Here is a 22,500-nt window from a genome sequence, read left to right as displayed (position 1 = left end):
TCTTGAATAGAAAAAGAGAAACCTGAAGTAGAGCTTATCTTTGGCTGGCTGAAATCAATTCAAGGGGAAAAAAATGCTACAATCCCGTAAATGCACATCTTGAAAAAGCTGAGATTCATTAGCTAATGCAAACACTTCAGCAACATTAACACGACAGATAAGGCTAAGAACACGAGTATGAGAACAGACCAACAGCTATAGGATATTCATTTCTGCTCACAGCTTTCCTACGCAGCAAATTCAACGCAACTGCTACCAGTGGCTTTCCACTGCTAGGAGTTAAACAAAATCCACACAAAGTTCCAGTCCTGTGAGTAGCTGCTTCAACTCTTCCAACACAAATTAAGCACACTACGTCCAGGGGAGGGACAGGACACAACTCTATAATGTGATACTGGTCACACTGAGAGTCTCCTTTCATCTGAATATAAAAAAAAGTGAATCAAAAGTAATTGACAGCAACTTGGCTGACAGATGCAACTCTTGGTGCATTCACAGTGCATTTTTTTGTCCACAGATCACATCCGTAAAACAAAGTTTGTCACCTCTGCATCAAAGTGCCAATCGTGTTAAGTTTACCCTGCTATTAACAGCCCTGTCAGCAGCACCTGTTGCTTCCCATTACCATCCTTCTCCTGCTGCTTTCCTGCTTCAAGCTAGATGTCCTCACAAGGAAGGAAGGTAAAAGATGGACACCAGAAAGAATTTCTTAAGCAGTACAGCTGCGAAGGAGACAACCCAGAGGGCCAAGTGGTTTGGGTTTGTTTATTTTTGTTTTGTTTTTGTGTAGGTTTTTGTTTTTAATTTTTGTCAGTGGTGGTTGTTTTGGTTTTTTTTGCCTTTACTGGGAGAGAAAAACCATACTGATTAATTCTGCAGTAAAACAGAACTCAAACAGCTACCCCTGCTTTGACTCAATCAATGCAAGTTTTAACACCAAAACCACTAGTGCTATTTTCCTCTTTTGCTTCTAAGCTTCACAGTTTATCAAAACTTAAACAATAAAGTGATCAATTTTTATCCTGATTGAAACAGTAGCAGAGAAGAGCATTTTAAAACCTGGTGCTAGATAACACTAGCTTTCAGAAATAAATTCAATTTATTCAACAGCAACAACAAAATTAAGTTAATTTACACATACTTCATTTCATGACAATCATATCAGCTTAAGTACAAAGAATTTCAAAATCTCAAATACATTTCCTGTAGCTTAAAGGCTTTGGTTCTAATGAGGAACGAGTCTGACTCTCTCAATTTAGACAAGCTTCATTTAATGAATGAGGATCTCCCATCCGATCTAAATTCCAAGAGCTGTTAAGAGTAGACACACTAGTCACTTGTTTTCTTTGAATGATAACCAAGTCCTTGCTGTTGAACAGCAAACTCAGATCACAGAGAGAATGCAACATGTGCAAGAATGCCAGTTTATATGCTACAGGTTCCCAAGAGAAATTCTTGATAATAGAAAATAGCCATGGCCCACATTAACTTTGATGTCTTCTAGGAAGAAAGATTAGTTCCTTCACTGTTCTCATCAGTCATTTAAATAAACAGCTTTCAAAATTTAAGAACTCTTCCGAATAAAGACAAGAGCAGAACTGAGGTAGAAGGAACTTCATCTCTAAAAGGATAAATAAAGTACCACTTTAATGGGGCAAGTCTTAAAAATAGTTTTTAAAAAAAAAAAAAAAAAAAAGTATTTAAAATGAGAATATAAATGAGAAATATATTTGGGTTTTGTTGTTATCGTTGTTTGGGACCATAAGTCCCAAATAGGCACAATTTGGCTACAGAGTAATTTTAGAGTAGAAAAATAATATTCATTACCATCTGCTAATGCAGAGTGTTAATGAAGAAAAGCTGGAAAGTCTTACTACATATTTGACTGTGCTTCACGCTTGCATATTACAAGTATTGTCTTCTTATGTATGCACAGCACAGATAAAGTTAGGCTCACACTCAGCAACACTACTCGAGCTGATGAGAGCAACATTAAGTGAAAAGACTGTTTAGTGAAAGACTGTTAAGTGAAAAAACTGCCTTTGTAAGGAGTAAGGCCTTTGGCCTTTCAGTTTCCTCACTTTCTCACATTACTGTAGCACTGCGTATTACTTACTCTGTAACTGATGTTATGTTTTCCTGTTCAGCAGGTATTACTGCATCATCTCTCAATTTATCACTTGGAAGCTGAGGTGGTAAGAATTCCACATCCTTTTTCTTTGGAACTTTATAATACTTCCAAGTAGTATCTGCTTCATCTTCCTCCAAATTCACTGCAGTACCAACATACATTGTAGGCTCTATAACTTCAGGAAATTGGGCTGGAAAAGGCTGAGATAAGCCATCAAGTCTGTCTTCCATTGTTTTTGTGGGAACCAAGGGATCTGGCGTTGGCATCTGGTAGAAATGTTGAGGAGAAGAAGGAGCTTTGGTTACCCCTTCATCAACTACATCACATGGGTGAGGACTAAGTGGTGGTGGTTGAGGTGAATTTGCCATTTCAGCATTATGCATCTGAGGAGTCTTTGCTACATCATTAGTTCGGATATTTGAAAATCTCACTTGACTGTCTGGTGCAGTCATCACAAGCCTCTGACTTGCTGAATCTGCCTCCATGGCAACATCATCACTGATAGATACACGATGATGAAAAGGAGTCAAAGGGCGTTTTTGTGGCTTATCCCCTTTGTCTTGCTTCTCATTTGTCTTGTGCTTTGGAGCTGCTTGCTGTTGCTGGCCCACAGGTGGTGCCTGCCCCTGTTGACCTGAATTTCTTGGTTTGAGATTTTTGTGCCTGCAGAATTAACATAGGGGAAAATACTTCACATTAATCTTTCAAATATGTCTATCACAGCATTTTCATTAGGTAAGAATCAGCTTCTAAGTCATTAAACAGGTGATTATAGAAGTCTGATACCATTCTGAAGTGAAGCTGCCTCCTCCTGACCATAACTCAATTTAAGAACAGGAATAACATTGTAATATTTCAGAATACTATTTAAAAAATGGAAAGTGCTGTCTTATGAGCCCAGAATGCACATTATCCTCAAAGGCATTTATAAAATACTGTCTTCGGTTATCAAAAATAGATAGCCATATGAGCAAGCTGCTGCTTTTAACTTCTACCAACACTGCTGAATCAGTACAACAACCTAAGAATTAGCAAATGACTTCTTGGATTCAAGGATCAATACTAACCAATAGTGTTGTGCAAGTCTCTGTGTTAAAGAGTTGAAAATTAACATCAAGAATTTAGAAGTCAAGCTGTCAGTCCTACAAAGCTATAAAATATTCTGTAGTTGTAAAATACCTTTTGCAGCTATTTGCCTGCAAATTTAGCAAGGAAGAGTCAATGTCTCAGCTGCATTAATATAGTTAGTTTTTGGTGGGGTGGGGGTGTGTCCACTCCCCTTCCCCCCCTCCAATAAATGCACTTGAACTTAAACATTTTAGCTTGGAGCTGAAGATGCCAGCTTTCTAGATCATCTAACAGAACGAGAGACACTAAATATCAAAGCCTGAAATGAAACTCTTAGGATTAAGCTACTGAACTGCACGTACATCCTTAGCACCCGGCTATTCTCTGCTGTTCTATTAGGAAAGTTACAAAGTACACAGCTTGCATTAAAACCAGGATTATGCAAGAATAAAAGGTAAGAGGTATCAAAATCTATTTTTACTTTATACTCTCGTAAACATACACGCACACTTCTCACTGCTTAGAATTCAAAGCATAGAGAACAATAAGGGCTTTGTTTGTTTGTTTAAAGTCTTTGCAATTTCTCTTCAGGGAACTGCAGATTTCTAATACATACCTCATCCAGTTAATTGACAGTTTTCTCTTAGCTAGCACTATCAAACCTAAATTCTCCTTTAGGAGAAATTCAATCTCCCACCTTCCACCAGCTCTTCTCATGCCACTAGTATTTCTAGAGAACTTAAACATTTCAATGAAGGAGAAAAAATGTAGTTCTTTCAACATGCTATACTCTCCAGACATTAATTTTGTTAATATTCTAATATTCAAATTGCAAGGTAATCAGTGTACCAATTGAAATCAGAGAAGTGTTTGCACCTTTGCAACACTTCAGTCACCTAAATGTTCTATAGCAAGTACAAAAATGAAACATTAATGTTTCCATTTATGTTAAACAATTTTAAACAAGCTTGTTTAGGACAAACTACTACTGCACCTGCCCATGGAATGCCGTATTTCCCAAAAAGTAAATGCTCCTCAAGACAACATTCACCCATGCAACAATGATCTTGTTCACTGACAGCTTTTTTCTTTTAAGACTAACACCACAGCCCTCTAGAACAGGTTCTTAATAAGTAAGGCTTCCCCTTTCCGTCACTGCCCATGAGGTAGTTTCTACCCTTAAACAGGCCTACATAATTCCAGACCAAGCCTCAGAAATCGTCACTGAGCTGCCATTAGGTCCACTCAGACAATTCACATGAATAAAAACTTCACGTTATCTTATTGGGCAGTTTCAAGACCTAAAATGGCATGTAGGATGAGATACAAGTATGTTTGTTTTTAACGACTTTCTTATAAGCAGCTGTTGCTTAATTAGTCACAAAGAAGCCATCATGAGCCCTCTCCTGAGCACTTGAATCTCAGTGTACACTGCTGGACTACAGGTCTGACAATTACTGTACCTTGAACAATTGCAATTTGTCCTCTGCGTGGCTTCAACAAAATCCCAGGATGCTACCTTGTCAGCTGTCTCTTCATCACACAAGCCATTTGATGTAGCAGAATATTTCCGCCTGTGATTCAGTATTGGGAGAGTTATTTGGGATCAACACATTTATATCTAAGCCTCGAGAGCAGTTTTGTGACACAGGATTCAGCAAAGAAATCATGAACAAACTTTTGCTAACACATTAAACTGAGAAATAAACAACATACTAGTTAGGATCCAAATTAACTTCTTTAAAACACGTAACTAAAACACTTTCTACTAGCAGTCATAACATCTTTACCAGAATTATTTTCTACAACACATACAAAATACGGTATTTCTTTTAGTTTCCTAAAGTGAATACATACTTGTTCTGTGCTCTGTTCATATTGCATTCTTGCCAAACTCTGTCCACCACTTGATTAGCTAGTTTTCTAGGTATTTTGCCACCATGATGGCTAGTACTGTCAGAGATAAATCCATCAGAAACCGAAGAAAACTTCACCCATTTCTGGGCAGATTGAGCATCAACTGAAAAGCAGCACCAGAGGAAACAGCTTTAGGCAATGAGATAATACACTCACCACCACTATGAGTCCAATTCAACCAACACTGGTTGAACATCCCAGAAAAAAAAGTACCTTCTTAACTCAATGTCAGGCAATAAAAACAGAAGATTTACATATAGTAGCAGATTATTAAAACACAGCTCCATCAAGTAGAGGGGAAGAAAAAAAACACAAATGTTTGTTATAACTGGGCTAGCTATTCTTTATTTGCCCAGGAACTACAGGCCTGAAAGAGAAAACAACATTGCTCATACATCAGGAAAACTTGAGCAAAACTACCTGTTAGCAAGTTTAACGGTTTTGTTTGTTTGCTGGTTAGTTTTGGTTTTACATTTTTTGTTGTGGTTTTGTCATCCCTGTCCTGTGTGTCTTATTTGCCTCCCAGCCCCCCAGGTCTTCTGCTACCTTCATTTGAAGGAAAAAAAAAAAACAAAAATATGAAGAACCACTTACCCCTTTTCTGCACAAAAAGAGCTATTTATAAAGCCATAGGAAACTACTACTGAGCCTTACCTGCTTTGACTTAAAGCAGTATTCTATAATAATTACTCACTTGGTTCAGAAGGCTCACAGTCTATAGGAAGTCAAGTACAAAGAAGCTTCCTGGGACTGTGAAAAGGCTGAAAACATCACCTTGCTTATCAATAACCAAGATACACAATGATGTTTATAAAGCTACTCCAAATACATACGCACATTGGCAGGGGGACAACACAAAGACCTTGACCACAGAAATGTAAAGTACTGGACTACAGCATCAGATACAAAAACAGTCCTTACTTTACCCATTTAAAAAACATCTAAGTTAATTTTGCCCGAAAATGAAGAATAAAAATTGTGTTTTATGACAGACTCATTAATTTTAAAAAAAAGTGATTTTGTTAACAAGTCAGTTGTACAGTGAACATCTGAAACCTTTCTAAACACTGCTAGATTTTAAGCAGCAGCAGTTAAAATGATTTCCCGCATGTAGAAGCTAACTTTACTATACCTGTTTGAACTTCCTCTGGGGATGTCGGTGGAGTCAGAGTTACTGAAGACATTGCAGGATCGCGTGTGGAAGCAGGCACTTGGTGGACACCCAAGCAAGTAGTTGAACAGTGAGACGCCCCAGCAGTACTAGGAGTAGGGATGTCTGTCTGAGGAACTAGAACGAAGCACGCTGGATACACCATTCGCACGCCAGCTGAAAAAATAACAAACTTATTTTACAGTTGTTCACCAACAGTTTACATTTAAAATAGTCAACAAAAGGATCACCTTACCAGTTGCCTGTAAACTTAACTATGCTTTCTGCCTACTAAATCACTAACTGTGGACAAACATCTGTTGTCATCATTACCTTAAGATTTGTTTTATACAGAGGATTTGGTTGAATGTATGAAAAAGGCTTTTTTTTTTTTTTTTTTTTTTACAGGCAGAGGCAGCCCTAGCCTACACATACTACTACTCGAGTCTATTGTTTTGGTTTATAAAACAAACTACTGACATAGCTTTTAGTACCATGTAAAAGTGACAATATTCCTATCACTGTCATCAGTCTCTAACCATCACTGCAATACAACCTTGCATCACTTACTACAGAGAAATGATGACATTAGTTGGCAAATCAAAGGTCAGTAGCGCTCAACAAACAAAAACTACTGTGTCCCAGGAGGTTAGATTTTAGAAACAAGAGGAGATAAATGCAGTGCCTGAGTACATTAAGTTCTTCAGGTTTGCGGTTTTGAAGAAATCCCTGAAAGGCACATCTGTTCTGTTTGAATTTGCACAGAGTCTGAAACAGTACAACATGCTTTTGATGCATCTCAGATGCCAACAGTGACAGTCTAGTGTTTTCGTTTTAAATATAAAACAGTCTTGCTTCTCAGTGCACAAAGAAAAACGCCTTATCTAATAGGTCTGTAAAACCCAATTTAAGTAGCCACTCGTTTTAGATAGGCCCAGTCATTAAATAGAAAAAGAAAAGACCAACAGCTGTTGCAAATGGCTGCAAAAGAATAAAATGGGGTCACTTCCACATGCAGAATTTTGAAGACCTAACTAAACAGTTTCAGTAATTAGAAGAGAACACATACCAACAAGGACTTCAACAGCAGCTAAAGAATCATCTTCCCAATCCATGTCTTCTTGCTTTTCCTCAGACCCCTCCTTCAAGTTAGATGTGACAGGATAGAATTGTTTCCATTCACCAATAAGCTTTTTTGTTGATGAATCAGAAAGCTTGAATGACTGCCCTGTGAGTGTGCCATTTAATCCAAAGGGACTTAGAATAACTAAAAAAATAAATAAATACAAGTAAGTTAGAGATTATATCTAACCAAAATTTGCACTTCCCACTGAAACAGCATTAGTGTTATTTCAGCCACACCAAATAAACAACTTACCATTGGTAAGTACACCCTGATCACATTTTACTATACTGCACAAGTTGGAGGCAATAGGTACACGTTGTTAAATGTATGTGTACTGTAAGAATCGAGGTATCACAATAACAATTACCTATTAATCTGTTTAAACAAGCAACAAGCACATTTTCCACTGGGCTAGCAATGACTCTGCAATATACAGGTGGGATAAAAGAAGACCATTTCAAATCCCGACAGTTACGGAGTTTCCCCATCCTTTCATTCTGCTTGGTACAGTTACAACAACAATGCTACATATATAAAAGGAAGTAATCTGTTTCGTGTTTAGTCTTGTCCATATTAGAAAAGCACAGCTGCTGTTAAATTGCATTCAAAGAAAGCAAGTTTGGACACTGAGCAGTAATAAACAAGGGCAATGCATAGTCATGCAGGAGAAGTGATTTCTCTAGCCAGCACAAGTGTGTCTTAGACAGGGAATGATCAAACAGCCCACTAACCAGACTCAGGCCCCATCACTCCTTTGTCTTCGAGAGCATAGCCTGCATCTGCTGGTGGAACCAAAGGAATTTACAGGCAAGGAATAGCCAAATAAAAATGGGAAAGGGGAGTGAATAGAGTGAAAGTATGTCAAGTCAGAAATTGATTTCTAAAGGAGAGGTTGAGGAAAGTATGTGGCAGTTATAAAGCATGTTGAAAAAGCAAAATATTTGAGTCACCCATAGGACAGTACTCAGAAATAAAGTTTACTGTATCGTAAAGTCACATTATTGGGCAACATGCCAAAAAGATGAATATGGAAATCATCCACCTGCAGAAGATCCAAAATCCAACTGGCTTCTGACTGGCTATGTCAAGACAGCAGATGTTTGGGTAGAACACGCAGTCAATGCAAAACAGAATGGCTCTGCTCCCACTCCCAGAAATCTGTACCAGAAATCCTCACACTGAACACCTACAAGGATTGATTTTAATACACACTAGAGACCAGTAAAACCTACCTTGAAAAGGGCTGTTAGACTGCTGGGCAAGGGTGAGGTGTTCTTCACTAAGCAGGTACACAGGTTGATGCTGACTGATCTCCACGCTGGTACAAACATTGCTGTCCCCATGTAAGAAAAAGGTGAACGAGCAGGACAAATGCTCACTGGGGAGACAGAAAACACAAATCCTAAGTAGAGATCTTACAACGGTAAGTTAATAGTTTTCTCACTATTTTGAAGTGATTTCATTCCAAAACATTCATTAATAAATACTCAAAAATCCATTCCATCTAAAAAACTAAACGTTAAATATATGTTTCCTTGGGGAGCATACCATGTATTGCAGTTTAAAGACAAAAAAATCAATCAGGAAGAAAATAAGAGACACTAAGATTTCTCTTCAGATTGAGACTTTGTATTTTAATGTCTAGAGGAAATTTAAACATTTTTCTTTTTTTTTTGCAAATCAGTTAAAAGGGAAGCGTGACTTAATATTTTATAGTATATTTATTAAAAAGCTTTAAGTATTGCTGAACATTCATTAACTTTAAGGAGGTCATATCTGGGTTCTCCTGTCAGAGATTCACTAAGCAAAACTTGTATTTTAAGATTTATATTAAATATTTGCCAACAAGTAGCTTATTTAAAAGCAGAAAGAAAGGCAACAGCTTTGGGAAATTGGGATTTTGTTGTCAGGGTTTTGTTGGTGGTGGGTGTTTTCTTTTGTTTGTTTTATTGAATCTCATCTCCGTGTTCCTAAAGCCAGTCAAGTAACTAAAACTGAACTTCCATGCCTACAAACAGGAAGATATGAACAATTTAAGAAAAAGTCATTGTTAATCAAGTCATCAAAACACATATCAACGTTTACTAATCAGATGCTTCACTGACAGCTTCTCAGTCTAGACTGATTGAAAAAAATACAGTCCTGTACAGGAAAAAATATATATATATATCTTTCATACAACACTGAATTAAATAAACCTGGTTTACATAGTGCTTGACATAGCCAGTAACTAGTTAGCAGCTCCATGAAATCTTCTACCTCCTTCAGAGACTTCCCAATATTTGCAGCTATGCTGTGTTTTGTTACAAAAATATAAACACCTGCAAGTACAACTAAGAAAATATTTTCTGTTACATCTAAATCATTTTGATGGCTCGTGTGAAATGTATTTCACCATTTTAAAGGGCAGGAAGAGATTGTGAAGGAAATAAAAGCAGAACCCTGCCAGCATGCTGCAGGAATAGTACATTTCAATACCTAATTCCATCTGAAAAATCACGTTTTCAATAATTAAAAGAAAGTTGTACATGCACAACGATTTTAAGTTATATAGCTACAAGTCATCTCAAGTGTCAGCCAGACCAATAGATTCCCATAGGAAAGGAACAGATGTGCAAAAGCAAGATGCTGTTTACATTGGACATTAGATTAGGTCCAACATTCCTGTAACAGAAGAATGAAAGTCAAGGAGAACCTTAGAAATACTTCATAAAATTCTATACAGAAAATAAATCCTTTTCTATAAGAAGGGCAGCATCAAGCACCTGCTCAGTCTCAGGAAAAGAAATGAAACAAGTGAAGGGAAACAAGACTAAATGAAGTGAGCCAAAATAGCAGATGCTAGTGCATTTTTGCAAGGTCAAATGGAAGAGACACTCCATGAACTACCGTAGCCTAAAAAGACCACATCAATGCAACACCACTTTCTGCCCCAAGAATAAAATTAGACCCCATCAACACCAGCACTGCGTGCATACTCTTTGTGAAATTTTAGTCTATAGACTTTTTAGCGAGAACAAAAAACAGATTTTGCATTTCTGAAAAAGGAAAAAAATTGTTTCTGGAGCTGGCACAATCCATTCAATCTATGGAAACAGAGATAAGGTGGCTTCCGGACTCTCACTCTAAAGACTCAAAGAGCAGCCACCAGGGCGGTCACTGCAATGAGAAGAAAACTACAGTGTAAAATACGTGGCCTCAACTACCAACAGATTTAAAGTAAGGGACCTAGAAGACTTCAAGGATGAGAAAACCTACAGAGTTGAAGGCAGAACAGAAGTGCAGCACCACGCTTTTTATTACAGTATCTTAAAGCTGGCCGTGAAGAGAACTCAACAGAAACCGCTCTGGAGGGGGTGGCCTTGACTAGACCGGGACAATTTTCAAGGTGCTTCAAAAGCCAGTGGTGCTACACTGATCTGCTCTTCAGTTTTACTTATTTTATTTTTAAATAACATAAAGAGCCAGGATGCAGAGATACAAGTGAACTGTCATACTCACTGACCACTACTTAGCATAATTATTCAGTAATCTAGCTCAGGACGGTGTGTTCCCTGCAGAGGAAGTAAACTGCTCAGGCATCTCAACAACAGTGGTTTCCAAAATCTGGGAACGATGGAGCTAAGCATCTTGTTGATGATTTCAAGTTCGAGCAAAGTCACACAGTTAGCAAACACCACAAAGTTGCTATATAGAAATCTGATTAAACTTTAATCCCTGTGCAAATAGTTAAAGACTCATCTTGTCAAATTGAATTTTATTTTCAAAATATTGCGTGGTTTAAGGTGAAATAGTGGATGGTGCTGTTGGCTCCAGGTGACAGATAGCAATACAGAAGCTTAGTATGAGGAAGAGTTAAAAGCACATATTCTTTAAAGACACTTTAAATGAGATTAAGCTATGTCTCTAGTTAACGCTACATTATTGCGCAGATAAAGGGCAGACATCTGTAGCATAATCTGAGAGAATTCAGATAAACCAAGACAAAGAGAAGCATCAGCATGATAACAGAAGCATGTCAATTCACTGCACTGCACAGCTACTCCTAAGTAGTAGCAAGGAAAATTCAAGGTCATCATGCAAAAGCCAAATCGAAAAAAAAAAAAAAAGAAGAAAATAATACAAAAAAGACATCTCCCCTCCCCCCATTGAGCAGGAGGGAAGTTTCCAACAAAATAATGAAGTAAGACAGTGGCCATTGTTGGCACTGACATCATTCAAACAGCTTTAGCATGAAAGCTGCAAGCGCACTATTTGTACCGGAGGAAAGCAGATCCACTACGCTACAATTGATTTGAAAGTCTCAATGCAGATTGTTCACTAATTCTGCGTATGAATTTAACAGAAAAATCAGGCACATCACCTTCAATTTTCGTTTTGGTAGGTGCAATGAAGTCATTTTATGCACAACAGAATGTGATTGTTTCGTAGTCGGAACACACAGCGAAATACTGCTGTCCTTAAACTCAACTGAAGGGAAAAATTTCCACGTGGTACATCCTGAAAACGAGTCATCTTAACTCAAAGTTAGCAAAGGCAAAACTGATATTTTATGAATTCAGACACAGCATTAAATTTCATCTAACTAGTCACGCTCAGGAACTGTTTCTTCCCATTTAACACCATCAACCCTGTGTTACAAAATTAATGCTTATGGAAAAAAAAGTCCCCACGAATACAAGGAAGAATTATTACAATAAAAAAGCAGAAATATACCAAAGCTCTTTGCAAAGGAATGGAGGAAAGGTGGTAGGAAAGGTAGAAGCAGAGCTCTAAGTTACTAGCTGTCCCTACATACACTATTTTATGGACTAAGCAAGAAACCCATAAACATGTATGCTTTTTATTACGTTTATATTTCTTTTTATTGATACATTTGCACATTCTCCAGCTCTCTAAGTTTCCAGAGATTCACTGGTAGCACACAATGCTACCTCAAACTCAGCTCCGGAGAAATTTTCTCAAACCTTTCCAAAAGCTATTAAATTCCACCACTTGTCTAACTTCCTCTCCTGTTCTCAATGGCTCACACTGCAGACAAAAATCCTAATTAAGTAAAAATGACAGGAGCCCCTTCAGAATTTAGCAAGTCCACTTAGTTGGTCAAAAAGCATTTCACTTCAGGGTAAATAAGCAAATTGCTTTCACAATTTAGTCAAGTACACAAACCCAGAAAATCGGTGATTTCCTGCCTACTAATACAGAGTTCATCCTATGCTTTTATTTGGGGACTTTTTTTTTTTTTTCCAAGTACCTCGGAAGATCACTAGATAATTTGTGCAGAGCGTCTCATGACTGCAGTATAAAGAAAACCTATACCACAATGCTCACAACTTTTGTCGTATATGCACAGGGGTGAGACAGATGCCCCTCCTAAAAAGCCTGTCTTAAAGGTACTATTGATTCTCCACTTTTTTTTAATGTTTTTTTTTTTTTAGTTCTACAGTACAATCAAGTATTGTCACGTGTGCATATTGAAGAGCAGAGGACAAAATTTTAAACAGAAAATTCTGAAAACGAAACCGTATTTCTCAAATATATCATTTTCTTCCTCAACTCTAAATATAAATTGATTTCATTAAAGGCCTAACTACAGACCTTAACTATTAAAAATCTAGTGTCCAACACTGGTAACTGATCTCTGGATACAAACGTTATGAAGTGTTACCAGATTGAACATTCTGTACGAATTTTGATCTGAACACACCAGAACTCAGTGAGTTTCAACATCAAAAAGAAAAAAGATCCTTCAGAGACAAGAGATTACAATTCTATGTGAAAAGGAATGGAAACCACTGTGGACAATTTCAATAAATTTCTTTTTCTACCTTTCTAAGAGAAACTGAAGTGAAGGAGGGGAAAAGCACGCTGAAATTTACATATACATGAGGTTTCTGCATCTCCATTAGCAAATCTGAAAATGCCTCCTTGATAAAAAGATAATTAGGTCTGTTGTTTTTTTTTCCTTCTCCACATTAGTACTTCTGTAGAGCTTTATGTCTTCGAAGTGCTTCACAAACATTAGCTGCATTAGAACCTCACTAATCCACACTTCACTAGATTACATACTTCAAGTCAGCACCGCACTATGGCTGAAAGGCAAGGAGACTGCAGCAACATCAGAAGCAACAAAGGAGTCTGCAATTAAAGAAACCCTATACCACATTTGATAGCAAAGTCAAAAAAGCATTCAAATGCCTCAAAGAGAGAATGTTTCTTTGTTTTTATAGCTCTCGCATTTTTTCCTAGATTGTCTGCAAATTACTTCCAAGTTGATCCGAGTGGCTAACCAAGTCAGAGCACCGGCAATCATAACAAAATATTTACCATATTCTCACTATGTATTTTTCTATTCCCATTTCCTAGAAGAGGAAAATGGACATTGCAAAGCTAAATTATTCTCCCAGAACTAATGACTTGCATAATTACTTTTCTACCATTTCCCTTTCAATCAGGCAGAACACTTCATTTAGGAGCACCAACACAGCAGAGATAAGAGTTATAAGTCTTATTAATACTGTTCACTATTTCTGATTGTTATAAAGTGTTTGCTAAAAGCTGGAATGCATTGGCCAACACCCTGAATCCTTTGGGGCATTTTGACCAAGAATCAATATATATCATGACTGGCTGACAACAGTCATCATCATCATCAATTGACCTGACAGCTCCCAACTGATGCATCGCAACTGCCCAAATAAAAGCATCTCCAAATAGTTCTTCTTCACTACAGCCTATTACAGGCAGTATATTATCAAAAAAGTTTATTTTTAGAAAGGTGACAGTTGCCTTGTCTAGTAAATTCTTGGGCTGGAAAACACAGTCTTACAGTTAAATAGGTTCTTCGGGAAAGAAAACCCCTTCGTGTTCAGTTATTCACCTGTACCCCCCCCAACCTGTTTGAAAAATAACACTATAGCAATGAGCAGAGAATAGCAAATAAAACAACTGCCAAAGAATAAGTCTAGAGGAATTCCATACCTGACCGCATGCTCAACACACGCTGCCATCATCCTCTGTTCTACGCTACGCTCTACGCTTTGTTCTCTGTCAGGCAAGCCTCGAGGCTTTTCATCATGGAGAAGAAAGAGGGAAGCTGCCAAGCCACTTGAGGCTTTCTGAGCTAACGGAAGAAAAGCAGAAGCAACTCCCTCAAGACAACCCATCTACCACCTTTTCTTTGTAAGTGCTTGTTCAGAACAGTTCTTTGTGACTGCATCCATCTTCCAGGAATAGCCAGAACACTGCAGTGCGCTAATGAAGAGCAGCTTTCTACGCAGCCACCTTCACACCTGCACTGCTTCACCAGCAATTTTAAAGATGGAGTCTTCAATCTCTGCTCACCGTGCCATAATCCTCAATGACGAGACTCCACAATCTTCATTCAGACTAGAAAAGAACTGGAATTTAAATATGTATTTGCCGTAATAAGCAAAACATGAAGATAAGGAAAATGCTAAAGTCAGATCGTTACGTTAATGCGGCATCAAAAAAAAAAAAAATGTTGCCAGGAAAAACACGTGGTGGTTTGGGGATTTTTCCCTTGTTTCTTTTCTTTGTTTGTTTGTTTTAAGAAATGGAAGAAAAAATCAAAAGGCAGGTACACAAATTCTGAAATAGTTCAGGAGCTTTGTTTTTCTGTTTGTTTTGTTTTGGGGTATGTGCTCTGATTTGTTTGTTCTTTCAAGTGCTATGGCATGAGTTAAACAGAATAGGAAGAACATGCTAACACACATACTCATTATATTGCTGCACGACTTTCTATGCTAAGAGTTTGAATCGTCATTAATCAATTCACAAACATGCCTTTCTTGCCGTTGGCTACAAGTTTCCCCATAACATCAGGGTTTGTATCAGCCCCTATCACAGGGTCTGCACTTCATGCAGACACAATGGCATTAATATCCTTAACGGGAAGGCTCAAAGAGATCTAACCAAATGCACATCTACATTTTTCTAGCAAGTTACATATTCTATCTTAACATGCCGTAATAGTATCTCCAAATACAGATGCTTCTCTAACTACTGACAAAGAGATGGAACAGCAGACATTTTTCTAAGCATCTCTGAGTAACTCCCTATGGTCATGAAGGTAAATATAGCAGAAAGCTGATTTTGATGATAACACAAAGCAAAAAACATAGCTAATAGCAAAGTAGAAAAACTTCCAGTTCAAAGCACATCATTAATGACTACTGTCAAAGGCTCTACAAAATATTTTTCACATAGCTAAGGATATTTTGAAGTTCACTGGAACAGCAAGTTAAAAAAATGTATTTGTTTATTCCATAACCAAGTTGTGTGCACTAAAACAAATAGAAATGTAGTAACCTGTATGCCAGAACATTATATTCACCTTAAAGGCTTCCACATTTAGCTATTGCTGTCATTGTTGAGCTTAGTTTCATCCCAATAAAAACAAGGTTGAAATAAAAATACATATTTTTGCATATTAAAACCATATAAGCAAAGCTGATTCTTTCAGAATGCAACCAGAACTTTAGATACATCTATATACACACACAATTGTGCGTATTTCTGCAGATACAACAATTATAAGAAATATTACGAAAAGAATTGGCTTGTATTCCTGTATTTCTGAACTCGTACGAGACTAATAAAGCTGTCACCTTGTATTTTACCAGCCTTTCATTATTCAGGATACAAATCTCAGTTATCTGAGCTTATGCTTTCACAAGGAAATACACACGTGCTATAAAGAATAAGAATCCAGAATATATTTGGAAAACTGATAATAGCTAGATATTAGTCTATTTCAAAGCAACAGTTTTCAATTTATGGCTCTGCCCCATTCTGAAACGTTTATAAACGTCTTGGTAAGCCAGGTGTTTTCAAAGCTGAAAACTGAAATGCGTTACAAAATGTTCATTTAATAAAATTTGACCTATCTGTATGGTTTTAGTGCTACCTTGTTGCTCAGTGAACAAACAGCATAGATTCATTGTTACAAGCCAAATATCACTTTCAGTTTTTCCTGACGAATCAACTACCACTGTAACTTAAGCTAAATAAGAGAAAACTGCTTTGTGATGTAAAGTGCTAAATTTGTCTGCTTGTAGTCTCTGTAGCAACCCAATATTCCAAAGAGACAATCATGTGATCAATGCTCTCAGCTCCTGCTGTTTATCCTGCACTGTCCTACTTACAGCAGCTCTCAATTCCAGCTGTCTACAGTAAAAGGAAAAACATCACCTGCTCTCCTGCCGGTACACGATGCCAGAACAGCCTCATTAGAGCTGTTGTAAAAGAAAAAAAAATGTTGACATTGTTTGATTTAAAGACTAATGTAGGTAGGAAATTTACACAGCAAAAGCAGTTGAGCAGACTTCATAGATTACAGAAAATACCCCAACAGTATCAAGGAAGAACTACTTGATTTCAGCTATCAAGGTTTCAAATTAAATATATAGAAATAAAGGCAAAGCCCATGACTACATGTACTTGGGCAGTTAACTCTCAATCACGAAGAAGTTTTGAGCTTCAGCATCCAGGAATCTCCTCATTCTGTTCCTTAAAATAATAATAAAAAATAACTCAGAGCATCCTTCTAGAGGAAGCAAGAAAAACCGTGTCAATTCCTATCAAAAGACGACCCCCTGGGAAATAGGAAAAAGGTAGCCAAACAGCAGGATGAGGCAGGAACGTGGGCTTAAGACCCAAAACATAATATTCGCTTTCTCTTAAGGGCAGCAAAGACCAAACAGACAATAGCCAATCGTTCAGGGTAGCTGCTGTTACATTATCAACATAAACATTTCTGCAGTAGGCAGTAATTACTACGTCCCTATCAAGAAAAATTTGCTCACACCCCCAGCCCCAGCCATGGCCATTTGATACTGAAGAATTGCCAACACACTCACAAAAGGAATCCACTGTGGATAGTTTTACCTCTTCCTCTTGGTAAGATAAGGTAGAGAAAAAAATATTTATATATATCTAAAATATTTTGTGGGTGTCTATATATTTTCCAGCAGTCATTTCCCTTGAAGTCATGTACTTGCATTATATAAGCCCATACCTAGGCTAAGGTTAAACAGCATTACTTGTGAAACTTGTGCAGCAAGTTTTATTCTGTAAGCTATGATAAGCTTATCACTTACAATTTTCCAAGTGTTCTTTTTTTGTGTTTGGGTTGGGGGGAGGGTTTGTTGCTTTGTTGTGTTTTGGTTTGTTGTTGGTGGGTTTTTTTTTTTGTTCTGTTTTGTTTTTTAAGGAAACATTTTTTTTTAAAGTAAACATGTAGTTACCCAGAGCAACTCCTTATTTCCTATTTCAAAGGAGGAGAAGAAAAAAAGCAACCATACAAATAATGTAGTAGTTCTTGGAGTTCTGAGTTTCCAGTCTTCGATCAGATCATCCCACCAGATCAATATTGCTCAATTATTTGCTTACCGGCATTTCAGTTGTGTTAAAATTCAGCAAGTTGCACTTATTATCTAAAAAACTTCAGCAGACATGCTCCACATAAGTCCTTGGTACTTTTATTTTCATTAGGAATATCAAACTTAAGCTTTATTATGGAACTTTATCTACAATAGTGTTTAAACTAACGAGTTCCCTAATCATATTTATACTAGTTATACACAACTATTTTATCATCCAGCTGGCAGGAGGCAAAGCCTCATCCAGAGGCCGCCTTTGAGCAGTCTAAGCAGAGAAGGGAGACAGTTGGATGCAGCAGATCACGGTCTCTGCCTCTCACATTCAAAGCGTGGAGTTTTGAAGAAATCACACACTGCTATTTCTGAATGTTACAACAACACGATAGGTTGGAAAGGAAGAAAACTTTGTGATTTAGTATGTTGTTATTTAAACCACATTATGGAGCTTCTGTAATCCACCTTACTTTAAGTGATTGACAAAAAATGTGTCAAATATTGTGGCAATCATGTTTTCCCTGCTTGGTTAAAAATAAGGCCATTAACAAAACCTTCTCTTTAGTCTTTTATTCTGCCATCATCCCGGCTGACCCCCATCCTGAAAACTTTGAGAATCACCTGCTTAAAAATTAAGAACAATACAGAAAAAAAATAACACCGTGCACACACTTCTTGGAGTTCCCTACTCCATTCCTACTCCCTCTCCAAACAGAAGTGGAACTAGCGTACTCAAAAACCTCAGACAGTTTCCTCGGGCACGGCAACCGTGACTTGTTCGAGCAGATCAAGTTTCACCAAATACATGTCTGTCTCACTTTTCCCAACGCTGGTTTTAGACTGGGGGAAGTAGGGGGTGAGAGGGAGGGAGGGAAGAGCAGGTCATGGTTATTACCTTGCAGCCCTGTCAACATGCAGCATGTGACTGCAGAACGCAAACATTCAAGGGGGTTTGGTGGGGCATTTTGGTTTTGGTTTGGTTTTTGCCTCTTCAGTAAAAAAAAAAAAAAAAAAAAAAAAAAAAAAAAAAAAAAAAAAACACATTAAAAAGGTTTAACATTAAGATTAGATTAGTAAGTTTTAGTAGTCACATCATAAGCATCTTTGAAGAGTGACCATCTAAAACCAATTAATTCTTACTTCCTTGGTTATTTGTTCACATATCACGGTGGCATCAGCTCATGAGCATTATGGACTGTCCTCTTAAAAATTAAAAAAAAAAAAATTTGATGGAAAAATGAAGAAGTGAAGGTTGTGGTGTGTTTATATTTAAAAAAAAAAAAAAAATCTTACGCAGGGAGAAAAACAAGAGAGCAACAGACAGGAAGCCACGGCTGCCTGAGGACCTGTCATCCCAGCCAAACACCCATTAGAAATCACACCCTCATGTCTCACGGGCCTCCTGCTCCGCCACCCCACGTGTGAGGTGAGCACACCACACAGCACAACAACAAACAGCCCTTTAGTTCCCTGCCACACCACCACACACACAAAAAAAACCCAACGCTGCCTTTTGTAGCTGGGACACCAGGAAGCCTCACGCAGGCTGAAGCCACGTGCTTTCAAACTGAACTCGGAAAAATTCAGATGGGAACAACTGCAAATGAAAGAAATAGCTCCATTTGCACATCCTTCAGAGAGAAAGGAAGTGAAAAAGTGGGACTGAGGCTCTGCACAGCAGTCACCCACAGCTCCAAAAAGCACACTAACGAGTTCCCTTCGTAGTCAAGAGCACTGACTACTGAGTCTCTAATCCAAGTCTTTAAGATTGCCGGCAAGAGCAACCAGCCTTATCTAAATCTGTAGTTATAACAGACAGCCAATCTGCAGTGTAACTAGCCAAGTCCCAAAGTACAGGGTAGTATAAACTATGATCTGAAGTAGACTGGTAGCAGATTTCATACCCAGCATAATAATCATCTCTAAATTATATAGGCATGCGAGTTCTATACTCTGGGTTTCTGAATGTTAATGCAAAGAACAGCCCAAAGAAAACAAAGCAATCCTAACTACAGGATGAGTTACTCAAGGTAACTGTAACAAGGGCTGAAAGGAAGCAAGGCACCATTCATTCCCTTCCACTACAGGGAAAATCCTTCCTACTCTTGGGCATAGGCACTTTCTTCCTATACTTCCACCGCTATTTAATATTTCCTAAGATGGAAAGGAGGAATAAAGATACGCCAACATCATCACATGGTAATTTTTTCTTCCATAAGAATGATATACGTTTAATCTGCACAGGCAATATAGGGAAGTAATTACAACCTTTCTGAACAAAAGTCTTTCATTCCCCGTGACAGATCCAATACCTGCCACATTCATCTGTGGCTGCCTCCACACAAGAGGAGCACTACTTTCCTGGGAAGGAAATATTTATATGTAAAATTAAAATATAACAGAGGAAAAAAACAAAGTCTTCTGAAAAAGACTATTCTTCCCACATCAAGAAGCAAGTACAACATGCTTATGAAATCAGCATTATGAATCACTACTCTTATTACTAGAAAGATAGAAAAATAGAAAAAGTGCCAAAAAAGACAAAAACGTAGATTCAAAAGTGTTCTGATTCTTAAAATAAGCATATCCATAATCACATACAAAAGCATGGCTTTGTGGAGGTGTTGATAGTGTGTTTTTTTTTTTTTTTAATTAACTCACCACACCTACAGAAGAGATGGACTTAAGATCCATTTAATCATCAAGACCAATACTAAGAAAGGAAAAAAAAACACAAAAATTGGTCTAAAACTAACCAAACCTAAACAGCTCTGACACTCCTACAGAGCCTTAATGCCAGCTGTCTACTAAAAAACATATTAGGACCCTAGGTGCAACATTAAGGGCATTTTCCAGGCTGGCTGCAAGCCCTTTTATGTTGAGCAAGCGTCTTGTGCTCTGCTGCAGTGTCATGCTTAACACTCAGTGAGAAATGTCCCTTTTGACTACAAGAGCCTCTGAATTCATGCAAGAGACCAAAATCCACCCAAATCATTCCACCTGACACTTCTTCCTCAGCCCCAGAAGCTTCCCAGCTGCAGGGCTGGTATCACAAAGCAGTTGTTTCACTCCCTTGGGCTCCACTCTGCACAAAGTTGCAGGGATCAACAGGGGCCTGAATGGATCCCTCCAACCAGCCTGAATTTACAGAGAGTATAGATCAAACTTCTAGGAATATACATAAGAGGCAAGCAAAATAAGCCAGGAATATGCACATCTGTTAACTGCTTCCCTCCCTTTATTTCATACAAATCTCTACTCAAAATATCAGCTGGTACCTGGTAGGAAACAGCTTTCTCTACAAGGAAGCTGTTTAACACAGATCTGTCTTATCTTTCTACCTACTTCTCCACTAGTTCTGGACTACTTATGATGAAATTGCGTTGAAGGTAAGCACACAATTCTTTTAGTTATTCCCATCAACCACCCTGACTTTCTGAGTTTTTTTTTTTTTTTTTTTTAAAAAAAAAAAAGAAAAGAAAAGAAAAGAATGAATTATAGTTTCCAAATTAAACAAATACTGCTATTTTATTTTAAAAGGTTTCATCAGCTTTTCCAGCTGTTGCTGCGAGCTTTATAGAATTACTGTAAGAGATGCCATGACATAACTAATGCTGGTTTCAAATGGCAATTTGGAAAACCAGTTCCTCAAATGAGGAAAGCCCAGAGCGTGCCAAGATGCTATCAGTCTAAATAGTTAAAAGTAAACTCTTTACTATTGATTTATAGCACCAACAAACAGAAGAAATGGATGGGCAAGGACACCCCTGAGAGGAGACATTTGCCCCGAATAGGATGGAGAAAGAGATGCCTAGAACTAAAGGACAACTTTATGTATAAATTAAAAGCAGCAGTTCACAACTAACAGAAACACACACAAACATGTGCTTCTGCTTCTTTTGCTCCAAAACAGCTCTAGCCCTCTTTCAAGTTAAATTTATTACAGAAGATGCCAACAAAGGCCAACTCCACACCCAAAAAGCAAAGCCACTGATCTCAAAATTTCCTGCATGCAAGATTTAACACATACACACAGACACACACAAAAAAAAACACATTCTCTAAGCTTTAAATTACTTTGGATTTTAAAAGCTGATTTGGGAACAGAGATTAAACTTGTTCCAGCTAACCTAGTTTTTATTCATTTCATTATTTATTGCTAGGCAACATAGACCGTGTCAAACCATGTTAGAACCATGCGAAGAAGTTCTTCCAATCTAGATCAGAAATTTGCTTCTCGCCCTCCTCCCCCTCAATGTGGGAGCCATATGCATTCCTCTAGCACCAGTGTTCCCAGATGCAACCTGCTTTCTGACCAGGAGCTGACAAACTCTCTTCTCAAAGACTACTGTATGATGCAATTTATCTAAACCACACATGGAGCCTGCAAATAGCTCTCTAGACCCCGATTTCTCAAAGAATAAGTAGTATTTACAATCAGAATTAGTCCCCATCACTATACAGGGAATTTCAGAGCAAGACTCTCCTCACAGTTACCCTTTTCTTCATTTCTAGAAAACTTTAGCTTATTTTCTGACATCTCTCTTATCCATGGTCTGTGTAAGAGTATGAGTAGAGGAGAGATGGACTATTAAGTGCGGTATTACCTCCCTTTGTCATAAGGAAGTTTTGAAGAACTCCGAAAAGGCAGAAAAACAAGAAAGATCAGGGATCCAGGATCTCAAACAAGCCATACATTGAGTGCTCTTAA

At 37.8% G+C, this 22,500-nt stretch overlaps 1 protein-coding gene across 2 annotated transcripts in view; it reads right to left on the bottom strand.

Annotated features, from left to right (window-relative positions):
- MED13 (mediator complex subunit 13) overlaps positions 1–22,500 on the bottom strand; it is a 56,589-nt gene that overhangs the window by 20,682 nt on the left and 13,407 nt on the right. The window contains exons 4-9 of one of the 2 annotated variants that reach the window (XM_084493569.1): positions 8,625–8,770; positions 7,336–7,533; positions 6,249–6,443; positions 5,057–5,219; positions 4,663–4,773; positions 2,117–2,794 (exon numbers count right to left, since the gene is read on the bottom strand). In XM_084493569.1, the coding sequence (XP_084349695.1) occupies positions 2,117–2,794; positions 4,663–4,773; positions 5,057–5,219; positions 6,249–6,443; positions 7,336–7,533; positions 8,625–8,770 (1,491 nt within the window). Of the gene's footprint in view, positions 1–2,116; positions 2,795–4,662; positions 4,774–5,056; positions 5,220–6,248; positions 6,444–7,335; positions 7,534–8,123; positions 8,155–8,624; positions 8,771–22,500 lie in introns of those variants that run through there. The other variant, XM_084493570.1, reaches the window with a different exon arrangement.

This window comes from Aythya ferina, assembly GCF_964211825.1.
Source record: "Aythya ferina genome assembly, chromosome: 19".
NCBI lineage: Eukaryota > Metazoa > Chordata > Aves > Anseriformes > Anatidae > Aythya > Aythya ferina.
The sequence above is the reverse complement of the archived record's forward strand: the minus strand, read 5'-3'. Positions and strand labels throughout refer to the sequence as shown.